Source organism: Schistocerca americana, chromosome 1, assembly GCF_021461395.2.
Source record: "Schistocerca americana isolate TAMUIC-IGC-003095 chromosome 1, iqSchAmer2.1, whole genome shotgun sequence".
Lineage (NCBI taxonomy): Eukaryota > Metazoa > Arthropoda > Insecta > Orthoptera > Acrididae > Schistocerca > Schistocerca americana.
Window position 1 is genome coordinate 60,270,303 of NC_060119.1, and position 13,036 is coordinate 60,283,338.

The following is a 13,036-nucleotide window of genomic DNA, read 5'->3' on the forward strand; positions in this document are numbered from 1 at the left end:
TTGAGTATTCTTTAATATACAAATTTTTTTAGTTGTGAGGACACGTTTAAGTTACAATTTCCGGCTGCTGAAAGAACGCCAAATCTAAAAACTTTAAAAATTTATTGAAAAAAAAACTATAAGAGATAGAGCAAAAATTTTACAAGTGCTTTCAGGATGATAAAAGAAGTAATTGTACCAAGTCTCATCAAAATCTGACATGGTTGGTGTCAAGGCCTGGGTGACTTGACTTGGAATGACCCATCTTTGAAATTCATGGAAATTAGTACCAGACGGGAAGATCCAGATATATTGTTAGGGTTCATCTATGGTTGTTGCTAATACTTGGAAATTTAAAATCAAATGAATAATGGCTTGATTTTTACAGATTTTGGATCCTAAATCAACTGACTAGTTTTAATGAAAGCTGTGATTAGGTAGTGTTAATAAAGGGCATTGATTTTTGTAAATTGGTATTTGAAAGCATTAATTTAAAATAATAAAAATAAAGCACCTTATTCAGTAGCTGTGTTCATCCACTGTTTATGATGAGATGAAAACAATAAAGGTATGTAGCAATATGTACAATGATACCTGTGAAAGGTAAAGAAGTGTCACCAAAATTATGCATGTTATTGTAATGTGTGTTTCAAGGATTTGTTGGAGAATCCATTCTTGACTGCCAACCATGTGATGCTATGAAGACCGTCCATCCAGAGTGTTTTCCCATACCAGTACCTGAAGGGGACCCATACTTTCCTAAAGTAAATATTACCACTGGGAAAGCTATGTGCATTCCTGTTACACGCTCAATGCCTGGACAGCTAACACTGGGTATTTACCTACACTTCTCCTAATGTTTAATATTCTCTCAATATTACATAATGAAAACAGAAGAATTTGTTTGTGTGCAAACAGGGTACCGAGAGCAGCTGAACCAGGTGACGGCATACATTGATGCTTCCTTTGTATATGGATCAGATGTCTGTGATGCTAATGCTCTTAGGACATTCACTGGTGGTAAGATGAATGTAACAAAAAATCCAAACCGAGGTAAACCACTCTTACCACAGATCACAACACATCCAGAATGCAAGTCAACAACAAAAATTTGTTTCCGAGCAGGTGATACTTCTTTACTCGTTAGCTTACAAAGTTGTTTGATTTTTTAGTTAATTCACAACATACAAAAGTGTATTAAATGCACAGTTTCAAAAGAGTAGTTTGTAAAAAGTGAAATCCCTTATCTCGCTGTACACTGCAATAATGATGTTAAATGTACATGCAATGGCTAATTATTTGTGGTATTGAACAGGTGATGCCAGGGCAAGTGAACAGCCTGGACTTGCAGCAATACATACACTTTTCTTAAGAGAGCACAACAGACTTGCTGACCGACTTGCTATTCTGAACCCACATTGGAATGATGAAAAACTCTATCATACTGCACGACGTATATTGTCAGCCATTACTCAACATATAACATTTAGAGAATTTCTTCCACGTCTCTTTGGATGGGAAGGGTTACATAAACATGGGCTTTCCCTTGAACCAGAAGGCTATTTCAAAGGTAGGAAAACACAACAAAGTGAACACATCATAATTGCTAATTATAACTTTAAATGGTAAGTAGAAGTATTTACAAAGTATCATATATCACCTGATAACTTAACGGTCTACAAATTTCAGGTTACGATCCGACATGCGATGCCACAATTGTGAATGAATTTGCGGCGGCTGCTTTCCGGTTTGGGCACAGTTTATTACGGCCGTCACTTCTCAGAATGGATACAGGCTATGTGGAGAGGAGACCCGGTGTACGGTTAAGGGATACTTTTTTTAATCCCGATGTACTGTATCAAGCTGGAATGATTGATGATCTAATCAGAGGCCTAGCAGCAACTCCCATGGAAACACTTGATCAGTTCATAACAAATGAAGTTACAAACCACTTATTTGAAGACAGACGTATGCCATACTCAGGGATGGATCTAGCTGCTATTAACATACAACGAGGTACACACAAAGTTACTGTTTGTACTTTATAGAGACTACAATACTTTTTCCTGGCTTAAACGAAGAAAAAAGCTCTCAACAACTGTAAATATGCTTTCTAATACTTTTCAGGTAGAGATCATGGTATACCTGGTTACAACCAGTATCGACAACTATGTAACCTGTCATTAGCACGTGATTTTGATGATCTGAAACGGGAAATACCATCTCCAGTAGTCGAAAGACTTCGTCGGCTGTATCTGCATGTGGATGACATCGATTTATTTCCTGGTGGATTGGCTGAGACTCCTCTTGTTGGTGGAGTTGTAGGACCCACTTTTGCCTGTATTATTGGACACCAGTTCAGATTACTTAGGCGGTGTGATAGATTTTGGTAAGTCATGCATTTCCAGTAATTATAATACTAATGTCTGCTTGTGTCTGTATGTGTGGATGGATATGTGCGTGTGTGCGAGTGTATACTTGTCCTTTTTTCCCCCTAAGGTAAGTCTTTCTGCTCCCGGGATTGGAATGACTCCTTTCCCTCTCCCTTAAAACCCACTTCCTTTCGTCTTCCCCTCTCCTTCCCTCTTTCCTGATGAGGCAACAGTTTGTTGCGAAAGCTTGAATTTTGTGTGTTTGTTTGTGTGTCTATCGACCTGCCAGCGCTTTCGTTCGGTAAGTCACCTCATCTTTGTTTTTATATATAATTATAATACTAAAGTTTATAACCAACATTTTTATGGTAATTTTCATTAACATTTCCAGGTATGAAAATGATGATCCCTTAGTGCGGTTTACAGAAGCCCAGTTGTCAGAGATCAGAAAAGCAACACTTGCTAAGCTGATATGTGATAACGCTGAGAATACTGACTACATTCAGCGATCTGTACTTGACTTAACCGAACCTTTCTTGTAAGTATGAATAACTTGTGCCTCTAACTGTAGTAAAATTTAATGAATTTTCTTTGTAAAAGGCAAACAAATAATATGTACAATATTTGTAACAGGAATCCCAGGGTTAAGTGCAGTGCATTGCCATCTGTAGACCTGGAGCAGTGGAAAGACAGACTTTCATGCAATGTTGGGCACACTACAATAGATGTTGGGACAGCTGAAAGAATATCTCCTTGTGTCATGTGCACATGCACTACAGAAGGGGTATGTCTGCATGCATTTCTACTTAATTGCAATAGGTTTTTTTATGATTATACCAGTTATAATACATATCTGGGCCACATCCAACAAGAAACACAACAAACATGACTTGTGTCATTCAAAATCTTGTCTGTTAATTAACAAAGTATGGAGGAAAATGCCATGGATTCAAGCTGTAAATTGATCTGGATACACTCTTTCACCAAGAGTATTATAATAATACATTCATTGCTCATGTTCCATATACATGACAAGTTCAAGAAAATTTCACCAGCCTGCATCTACAATATTCCTGCCCATTAAGAGACCGATATCTTGTAACCCCCCACTCTCACAATGGAACAGTAAAACTTTTTATTAATTCAATATAGATTCATGTTGATTTCCTTAGATCTGTACTTTTTTCTTTCCTATACTATTAGATAAGTCTAGCACTTCGACAAAGCAACTGCTTGGTCACTATGACACTCTGCAAAACAGATTTTTTTGAATACAGTATGGTCTGCCAAGTGTTGTTCATTATGTGTAATGCATCATACACATCTACAAGAGGTTCCCAGTTGTGCCACATGAGGTTTTTGGCTTTGTTGTACTGTGAGGAAACTATGGTTTAGTCAGTTTTGCTGTTTCTGCATCCTCTGCCTGGTAGATAACAACTGGACTGGCACAGCCAAGCCACTAGTAATGAAGACAGAACTTTCAGAGGAGCGATTACAGCTGCTTAACTTTCATTTTTGGTAATGAAAGAGTGTAAAACTAGCTCCTTTACTTGGTCAGTTTTTCATGTTTGTTGTGAACTCTAGTTGATCCTAGATACTAGAATTACTAAACATCATCTGCTCATCAACAGATTTACAGAAAAAAATTAAATTAAACTTCACTGAATAGCCATCAAGTCCATGAAAATTCTCTCTCTTAAACACAGACAATTACAAGTAATATTCTTTTTAATTGATGTTTAGTTCCAGTATGAATTTTTTTTGGATAACTGTAATGGATGATAGAATACATATGCTAGAGATACATCAGTTATTTCATGACGAAAATGACATGTATATTTCAGACAATGTAAATGTTTTATTTATTAGTAACTCTGTGTTTAAACTGCAATTACATGGCCTTGAAACAGTATTTTTCATTATTACTGTTGATGCCTGAAAATGGAAACAAGTCCATAGGGTTATAGAGTTTGTTTCTTGCTTAATTCTATAGTCTCACTGGTGATGTCTTAAACATAATGAATCAAAATGCTAGAGGGTATCGTAACCATTTGACTTATTTGTGTCATGGAAGGAAATGAAATCCTGTTTTTACTTCTGATTTTTTTGTTTCAGTCATGTTAAACAAGTTGTTTTGGAATTCCATTTATACTCATAATTTGGTTGATGTTCTCCCCATGCATGTTATCTTCTTTAGCCTAGATTTTGAGCTCATTCTACTAAGAGTATTCTATCACTTGCATCATATAAAGAACAAAGTCCCAGACAGACTTAGTATTCGTGTCTGAGTTTTTCTGCCAAGCAATCACACTCTTGTGAAGATTATTTTACTTATCTTTGTCTACATCTAGTTTCTTCTCCTTATCACACAGTGAAGAATGGATGCTATGTTACTTAATCACAACCACACATGATGTGCATTATGAAAAACTATCCCAAGCAGTTGCTGCTGTACTAGTTTGACCTGCTTTTTGTCTTACAAATGAGACTACATTCTGTTCATTTCACAACACACGACAGTTGAATGTGCTTAACTTGTTCACTTGTGAAATAGAATGTAAAGAAATTAAAATATCTGCAGCTTATTTGATAACTCTTCCACTGAATAATCAACACTACTTTGCATTGTGTGTCTAATATTACATTTATTTTGACAGCCAATTTGCCAGTCTCTGAAGATTGGCAACTGCTTCAATCTCGCAAGATCTTTCAGTCATGCAGCTGTTCTTGGAGACCATGTGTGTAAAGTGCAATGTGCATTTGTCTTCCGTGCTCTACCTCAAGTAACAGAGCCAACAGACAACCAGTTAGGTTTCAGTTAATTTTACATTTTGCCATCAAAGAAGACTGACAATTTCCAAGTTAAAAATCATGGTGCATTATAGACACGTGCAGTCATGTAGTTAGTCAAAGAAACTATGTGAAACATGAAATCAAAACTGTATTCAATACATGGCTGTGAAAAGATCTTCCTCTAAAGAGCTTCAGAACAGAGGAATGTGCAGCAGAAAGCATGATGACAAATGTGGCTGAGCAGCAGAAAGTTTGATGAAGTTACCAACATTATTACTTAAGTGGTTTAACATGTGAAACTCATAGACAGTCATGTGTTAATTTTAATTTGTATATATCTGCTGTGTTGAAAAACAGACAGAAAAGCAGAATTGTGATATTTATTAAAGCTGTAAAATAAATATTTTACATAAATAAGTGCCTTTGCATCTCTTTTTGCAGAAAAGTTCATTCGACTGATGTCTTTCTTTTATACATAGTCACAAAGTATAAACGGTTTCATACCGTAAATATGTTGATTGTTAATGTAATATTGTATCCATCCTAAATTTTACCTGGGACCTCAAGATGTTATTCTTTATTATGCTATACAATGGCCTGGTAGTTTCATGAATCCACAGTGGGTTACTGTAGATACTAATATTGTTAGCAAAGTACTAACACAGCTTCTTCAGTTTTAAAACTTTAAAAGACATTAGGTGCCAGGTCAGTATTATACGAAAGGGGCAATCTCTGGGTATAAAGCCATGTCAGTAGTTCATATTACTTTTCAGTATTTCAACAATTAACTAAATCAGTCCACTCAACTGATGAGAGTGAGAGTGGAGATTTTACAGGGGATACACCTCAGTCAAACAGCTAAAAAGGAATAAAAATGCTTTTAAAATATGGCAGTAAGTCTGTCATATCACCTGTCAAAGTCAGTTGTGTGTAAAATTCTGTATTTGTGTACAATAAATGTTTGAAAGTTAACAGGTCTAATGACTGCAGCTTCATATGTCACTGGAGAAACAATATTGTGTAATAGACAATTATATACACTGATTGACCACTTGCTTAGTAGCATGTTGGACGACCTTTCGAAAGCTATACAGCAGCAGTATTGTGCAGGATAGATTCGACAAGTAGTTGGTATCCAGAGGTATGTGGCATAAGAAGACTATGCACGAGTCATTCATTTCCTGTAAATTATGGGCCTCTGGTTTGGGGGTGCGGAGCTGTTGCCCGACACCATTCTAGATGTGATCCATCAAGCTTAAATCAGATAAATTTTGTGGCAAAGACAGCAACATGAGTTCCCCATCATGCTTCTCAAACCACTGTAATGCAATTATGGCCTTGTGAGAGTTGTTGCCTTATAATGTTGGAAGATGCTATCACTGTCATGTGAGACATCAAGCATGAAGTGATGCAGGTGACCCATATTAACTTACAGTTAGCCCACTGCTGTTATGCTGTCGTCAATTACTACCACAGGTCCTGTGGAATTCCAAGTGAAAGTCCTTTACAGGATAATAGTGCCCCAGCAGCCTGCAACCATGGCACAGTACTTGTTTCACGCAGCTGTCCACCTGAATAACAACTTATCCAGACATGACTATCGCCCTGGTGTAGCAATAAATATGATTCATGTGACCAAGTGACATATTTACATTAATCCATGGTCCAGTCTTCACAATCCCACGCCCACTCCAATTGTGATTGACAATGTCACCAGGTCAACATGGGAAGACGTGCTCCAAAGCACTTGTCTTTTTCCTGCACCAACATTGTACTTTGTCGAGGTCTGTCTCAGTTCACTGCCTATCTTACTTTATAGCATGGGCTCATCACATCGTGTAATGAGGTGGAGGACATAACAACACCTTGTTGCCTACTCATGGTTTCACCATCTTTCAACCACTTTCCATAGATACTCAGGACAGCAGCAGCCAAACAGCTTCACCATTTACAAAATGCCCATTCCTGGGCACCAATTCATAAAATTTTGCCCTTTTTCAAAGTCACTTAAGTCAGTAGATTTCCTCATTTCCAGCCTCTGTTGTCATTAAAATGGGTTTGCAGACCAAACAGTTTGTTGGTGGGTGATATTTTACCATCCGTCTTCACCCTGCTACCTACAACCAACCTGTTGCATCATGATGTACAGCTATGTTGTCACATGCATAGCAAAGTCTGGCCACTTAGTAGACTTTTATGTAGCACCAATTCATAATGTGATCACTGTGGGTTTTGATATTAGACTCCTGCAGAATGGATCTACCAAAATGTATGAAGCATTTTCAGATGTTGCTCTTGCCAACTGTGCGCACTGTTCCCTTACACTGTTTTAATCGTTCAATTGAAACTTCATATTTACATTTCAGTGACAAGTAAGGGAAGAATATATTATAACACAGAAATTTTCGTTTTGTCAAATACAACTCTTTTAAGTGCTGCACGTGTTAACATATATAATTCTATCAAATATTTAGATTTTGCCAAAAATACTTCACTGATATCCCTTGAGAATCTGCTGGTCACACAGTAGTCTTTGTCCAGCAACTTGTGCTTCTGAAGTTTTCACATCAAACACTGACTGTACACAAATGCAAAGTTTCACAAGTAAAGACCTTGGTGGGTGGTAGAACAGACACATATCCATACTCAAAAATAATTTTTCCCCATTTTAGCCATTCAATCTGGGGTACTTCCATTGTCAGATTTGCTCACTGTCTTTGACTCTTGACCACTAGATCATTTTTGGAAATACTATGTCCAAAAATGAACTGTTAATGCCACTGTACTTATGGATGTATGTTTTCTGTGGGGATGATGAGCAAATGTGCCCATGTGGAATTTACCATTAAGGAAGATTCTGATGTCCTTGACACTACTTGAGCATGAATATTTGTATCTCAAAATTGTTATAACCATGAGGGACCGGTGAGCGGCGCACGGCAGAGAATGGAGATGTGCAGGTGCCAGGCAGCAGAGCTGCTGGAGGTATCGCTAACAACAAACAGACAGGACAGACAAACAAGTAGGGGACGACAGACACTATGACTGACCAGAACACAACTCTTGGCAAGCAAGCAAGAACTGAGGTGATAAACATGGCGAGACAACAACAACACTCCAAACAATGATGGTACGTATCTCAACACATGGAACTGGAATGCAGTACGACCGAGATTCACATGTGAACTATGGCGAGTACCAGACTGCCAGGGTAGCGCAGTGTGGCCACCTAAATACACGATCGTGGGAAACACGACTGGCCATGGACTTCATGTGGTATGAAAGTGGCTCACTCGCACAGCAAGGCTCATGGTGCAGGCGCGCACCTGAGCACAGAGACCCCTAGTGGGTACCCAGGTCCATAACCTCTAGCACGCATTCAACTTCCACGCCTTCCGACACCAGATCCCTCCCCCCTGAAACCTGTGTATAAGGGTGGGGGAGCCAGTGGATGTCAGCAGTGGGGCTGACTCAAGGGCCTCGTGCACACCAGGAGGAGGTGGGGGATTGGAGGATGTGAGGTGCCACAAAGGGGTACGAGACCAAAGTTGGTTATGGTGGTGACACTCGAGCCCCTTCTGTGTCTGTACTGACATCACATGCTGCCCATGGGTCACGGCTACTGTGGCAGGAGTCCAAGCAGCCTTGCTCCTATACAAGCAGGCACACACAGCTGTGCCCGGGGTGTAGCACTGAGAAGGTCGGAAGTGGGGCTCAGAAGGTGACAGAGTCAGCAGATGGAGCAGAGTCCTCAATTGCCATCCATGGAGGAGTTTGGCTGGACTATGACTATCAATCAGTGTGGTGCAATAAGTGCTTGGGAAAAAGGCAAGGACCAACATGATGGCAGAGGATTTGACCGCTCTTGTCAGCTGATGTTTAAACTTCCTGACTGGTTGTTCTGCTGTGCCATTGAAGGATGAATGGAATGGAAGGGCACGGATGTGTTTGATACCGTTGGCCTCACAGAATGTGTGGAAGAAGGCTGCCATGAATTGGGGGCCATTATCTGAGACCAAGGTAAAAGACAGGCCTTCGAGGTGAGAACCTGAGCCAAGACCTTGAGTGTGGTATCAGTCATAGTGGATGCCATGTGCACCACATATGGGTATTTGGAGTATGCATCCACAATGAGCAACCACAGTGTTCCCAAGAAAAGGCCCGCAAAATTGAGATGGATGCAGTCCCAGGGCCAGTGAGGTGTGGGCCAGGGTGGAAATGATTGCGAAGGGCTGGCTTGGTGATGGCACACTCCGTGCACCCGCAGACCAAGCATTCGATGTCACCATTGATGGTGGGCCAATAAACATGCCGGCGAGCCAACGTCTTCATAGCTGTGCCCAGGGTGTAGCACTGAGAAGTCGGAAGTGGGGCTCAGAAGGCGGCAGTGTCAGCAGATGGAGCAGAGTCCTCAATTGCCATATATGGAAGAGTTTGGCTGAACTATGACCACAATCAGTGTGGTGCAATAAGTGCTTGGGAAAAAGGCAGGGACCGACATGATGGCAGAGGATTTGACTGCTCTTGTCAGCTGATGTTTAAACTTCCTGACTAGTTGTTCTGCTGTGCCATTGAAGGATGAATGGAATGGAAGGGTGCAGATGTGTTTGATACTGTTGGCCTCACAGAATGTGTGGATGGAGGCTGCCATGAATTGTGGGCCATTATCTGAGACCAAGGTAAAAGACAGGCCTTCGACAGTGAGAACCTGAGCCAAGACCTTGAGTGTTGTATCAGTCATGGTGGATGCCATGTGCACCACACATGGGTATCTGGAGTATGCATCCACAATGAGCAACAGTGTTCCCAAGAAAGGGCCCACAAAATTGAGATGGATGCAGTCCAAGGGCCAGTGAGGTGTGGTCCAGGGTGATGGCACACTCCGCACACCCGCAGACCAAGCATTTGATGTCGCCATTGATGGCGGGCCAAAAAACATGCCGGCGAGCCTTCGTCTTCATGTGGGATATCCCCCAGTGCCCACAGTGTAGCAAGCAAAGGACGTGGTGGTGCCAATTGGGTGGGATGCTCACCCGATAGGCGTCAGCCTCCGAGACCAACAGAAGGACACCAACCACAACCGAGAGCCTATTTGAGAGGTGCCACCTGGGTCTGAATTCAATTTTCAACCAGCAAGTCAGATAGGTGGGCCAACTATGGGTCACATAGCGGAGAACCTGTTGCAGAATGGGGTCCCGGCGTGTCGCAGAGGTGACCTGTGCAGCCGTGACAGGAAATCCATCCAGTGTATCTTAGTGGGCCGTACCAGTGTGAAAGCTGGTCAAACTTGGGATCAGGGCCCAAGGGGAGATGTGACAAGGCAGCTGCATTGGAGTGTTGAGAGGTGGGCTTATATTGGATAAAGTAAGTGTAATTGTGTAAGAACAGTGCCCAGCACTAGACACATTGAGCAGTTTGCTCTGGGAGGTGTGTGTGTGGGCCGAATAGTCTAACCAAAGGCTTGTGATCAGTGAGGAAAGTGAGCTTCATCCCAAACAGTTAGATGTGAAACATCTGAACACCAAACACAATCGACATAGCCTCATTCTCAATGTGAGAATAGTTCCTCTGTGCTGAGGATAGTGTCTTGGATGCATATGCAATGGGCTGTTCTGAGCCATCCTCATTTCTGTGAGCCAGGATTTCCACAGTACCATAGCCACCACAACCAAGGGGCAGTCTGGAGAGAAGGGATCAGGCAAGGGGCAGACTTGACCATAGTTTTCAAGAAGAGAAAAGCTTGATCACAGGCAGGTTTCCAATTGAAAGGCACACCTTTGTGACGCAAGCTACTGAGGGGCTCTGTGACATCAGCAGCCTGGGGCAAAACATTTAAGTAGTAGTTAACCTTGCCCAAAAAAACCTGGAGGTCAGATAAATCTTTGGGGTGAGGAAGGGAGTTGATGGCCACAATGTACACAATCCGATGGATAAATGCCATCTTTATTGAGCCAGTGCCCCAGGTATTCAACTTCTAGTTGAAAGAAACTACACTTTTCCAGCTGTCAGCATGAACTTGCAGCCTGCAGGGCATGAAATAAGATACCAAGGTTTTCCAAATACTTGCAGTGTGTACAGCCAGTGACCAAGACGGCACCGAGATAACTGACACAAGCTGTGATGGGTTGTGTGAGCTGCTCCAGGTACCTCTGGAAAATGGCCGGCACTGAGGAAATACCAAATGGAAGGCACTTGTATATATATAATCCAAAAGGTGTGCTGATGACAACGAAGTTCTAGGATTCCTCATGTAAGTGTAATTGGCGATAAGCCTCCACCAGGTCAATCTTAGAGAAGTACGCACCACATGCAAGTTTGGCAGGAAGGTCTTCCTGCTGGTGAATGGGATAAGTTTCAACCAGGGACTGTGCATTGATTGTAACTTTGAAATCCCCACATAGGTGAAGGGAGCCATTGGGATTCCTGATCACCGCTAATGGGGTTGTGGGGTTGCCCGAGCACTCACTTTCAAGGGCTCGATGATGCCAGCAGCTTGCAGTTGATCAAGCTCTTGCTTGACTGCCGGACATAAGGTCACCGGAAAGGGTCAAGCTCAGAAGAACTGTGGCTGAGCATCTGGCCGGAGAGCAATGTGTGCCTGGATGTCCAAAGCACACCCTAAGTCAGACTGAAACTGACAGGCATAGGCCAAGCACAGATCGTTGAAGTCCTGGAATGAGATGACAGTGGAAATGACCTTAACTTCAAAGAAATCGAAAAGCCAAACAGTGTGAAAGCATTGAGCCCAAAAATGTTTGAGGCCGAGGGGTGGCCAACCACCAGTAGGGTCAGGAGCTGGGCAACATGTTTATAGGAGGCCAGGACCAAGAACTGCCCATGGAGTGTGATGGAACCATCACCATATGCAACCAATCACTGAGACATGGGAGACAGATCTGGGGAACTCAGGTGTGTATACGTCGCCAGCTGTATGTTTTAGAGTTTTCTGTGCATTGAAGTCATTTAGTAAATTTTGTTCTTTAGTTTTCAGTTGATGTTTCTCATTGTTTCTAGTGAAACATTTCAGTAAAATTTTCATTCACTGTTTTAACTTTGTTGAATGTTCCAATGTCTGCTTGAACTTTTGGTTTGAGCTAACATATTTTGTGAAGTTTTGTTGGTACTGATATTAGTTGTGGTTTAGTTGTATTAATAAAAGTTGTTGCTTTCTTAGTAGAGAGAGAATTTTGAGACTGCTATTGTTAGTTCTATAAATAGTTCTACTGGTGTAATTGAACTTAGGTAACATAGACATTTAGTTTTTTTCAGTAGCTGTAAAATTTCTCCATGAGTGACAAGTGTGGGCTTTGTCATATGTTTGTGAGAAGTGGGTTACAGTGTGGGATGTGTTCAAAGTGTTTCCATTGGGGGGAATGCAGTGGGAAGCCAGAGGGCATTCTAGCAAGATCCTCTCCTGGGAATGCAGAATCTGTAGTAGAAATAAGTTGATAGAGGAGCAGGAGTGTAAGATCTGTGCCCTTCAGGTGCAGTTACAGTACGCAAAGGAGGAACTAGATATGTTGAGAAGGGTGAAGGGTGTTGGGGAATGGAAACTGGCAGTTGGCACGAAAGCAGCTAGGAGGAGGAGGTATTCAGACAGTTGTACTTTGCTATATATGCAACAGATTTGACCACCTGTCAAAGTTGAGTGGGGAGAAGCCTCTTGCAGCTGTAGGTGTAGGAAACATGCAGCAGTCCTCAGCCGTTAGGAGGCCTAAGTCAGTTGCAAAGTTTAACAGAAAGAAGGTTCTGCTGCTAGGCCGTTCACATGGTAGAGGTGTGGGCCAGCAGTTGCAGAAGTGTTGGGAAGTGATTACCAGGTCACCAACATTGTGAAGCCTAGTGCAGGGTTGGCTCAGGTGACTGACAGCATAGGGACATTATGTAGAAAT

The 13,036-nt window shown here is 41.6% G+C and overlaps 1 protein-coding gene across 1 annotated transcript in view; it reads left to right on the top strand.

The window, feature by feature from the left end:
* LOC124596979 overlaps window positions 1-5,558 on the top strand; it is an 87,542-nt gene extending 81,984 nt beyond the window's left edge. The window contains exons 17-24 of the mRNA XM_047135913.1: window positions 634-813; window positions 898-1,104; window positions 1,295-1,549; window positions 1,669-1,995; window positions 2,107-2,368; window positions 2,743-2,889; window positions 2,985-3,135; window positions 5,009-5,558. Of these exons, the coding sequence (XP_046991869.1) occupies window positions 634-813; window positions 898-1,104; window positions 1,295-1,549; window positions 1,669-1,995; window positions 2,107-2,368; window positions 2,743-2,889; window positions 2,985-3,135; window positions 5,009-5,173 (1,694 nt within the window). The 3' untranslated portion in view covers window positions 5,174-5,558. The remainder of the gene's footprint in view (window positions 1-633; window positions 814-897; window positions 1,105-1,294; window positions 1,550-1,668; window positions 1,996-2,106; window positions 2,369-2,742; window positions 2,890-2,984; window positions 3,136-5,008) is intronic.
* The last annotated feature ends 7,478 nt before the right edge of the window (window positions 5,559-13,036 follow it).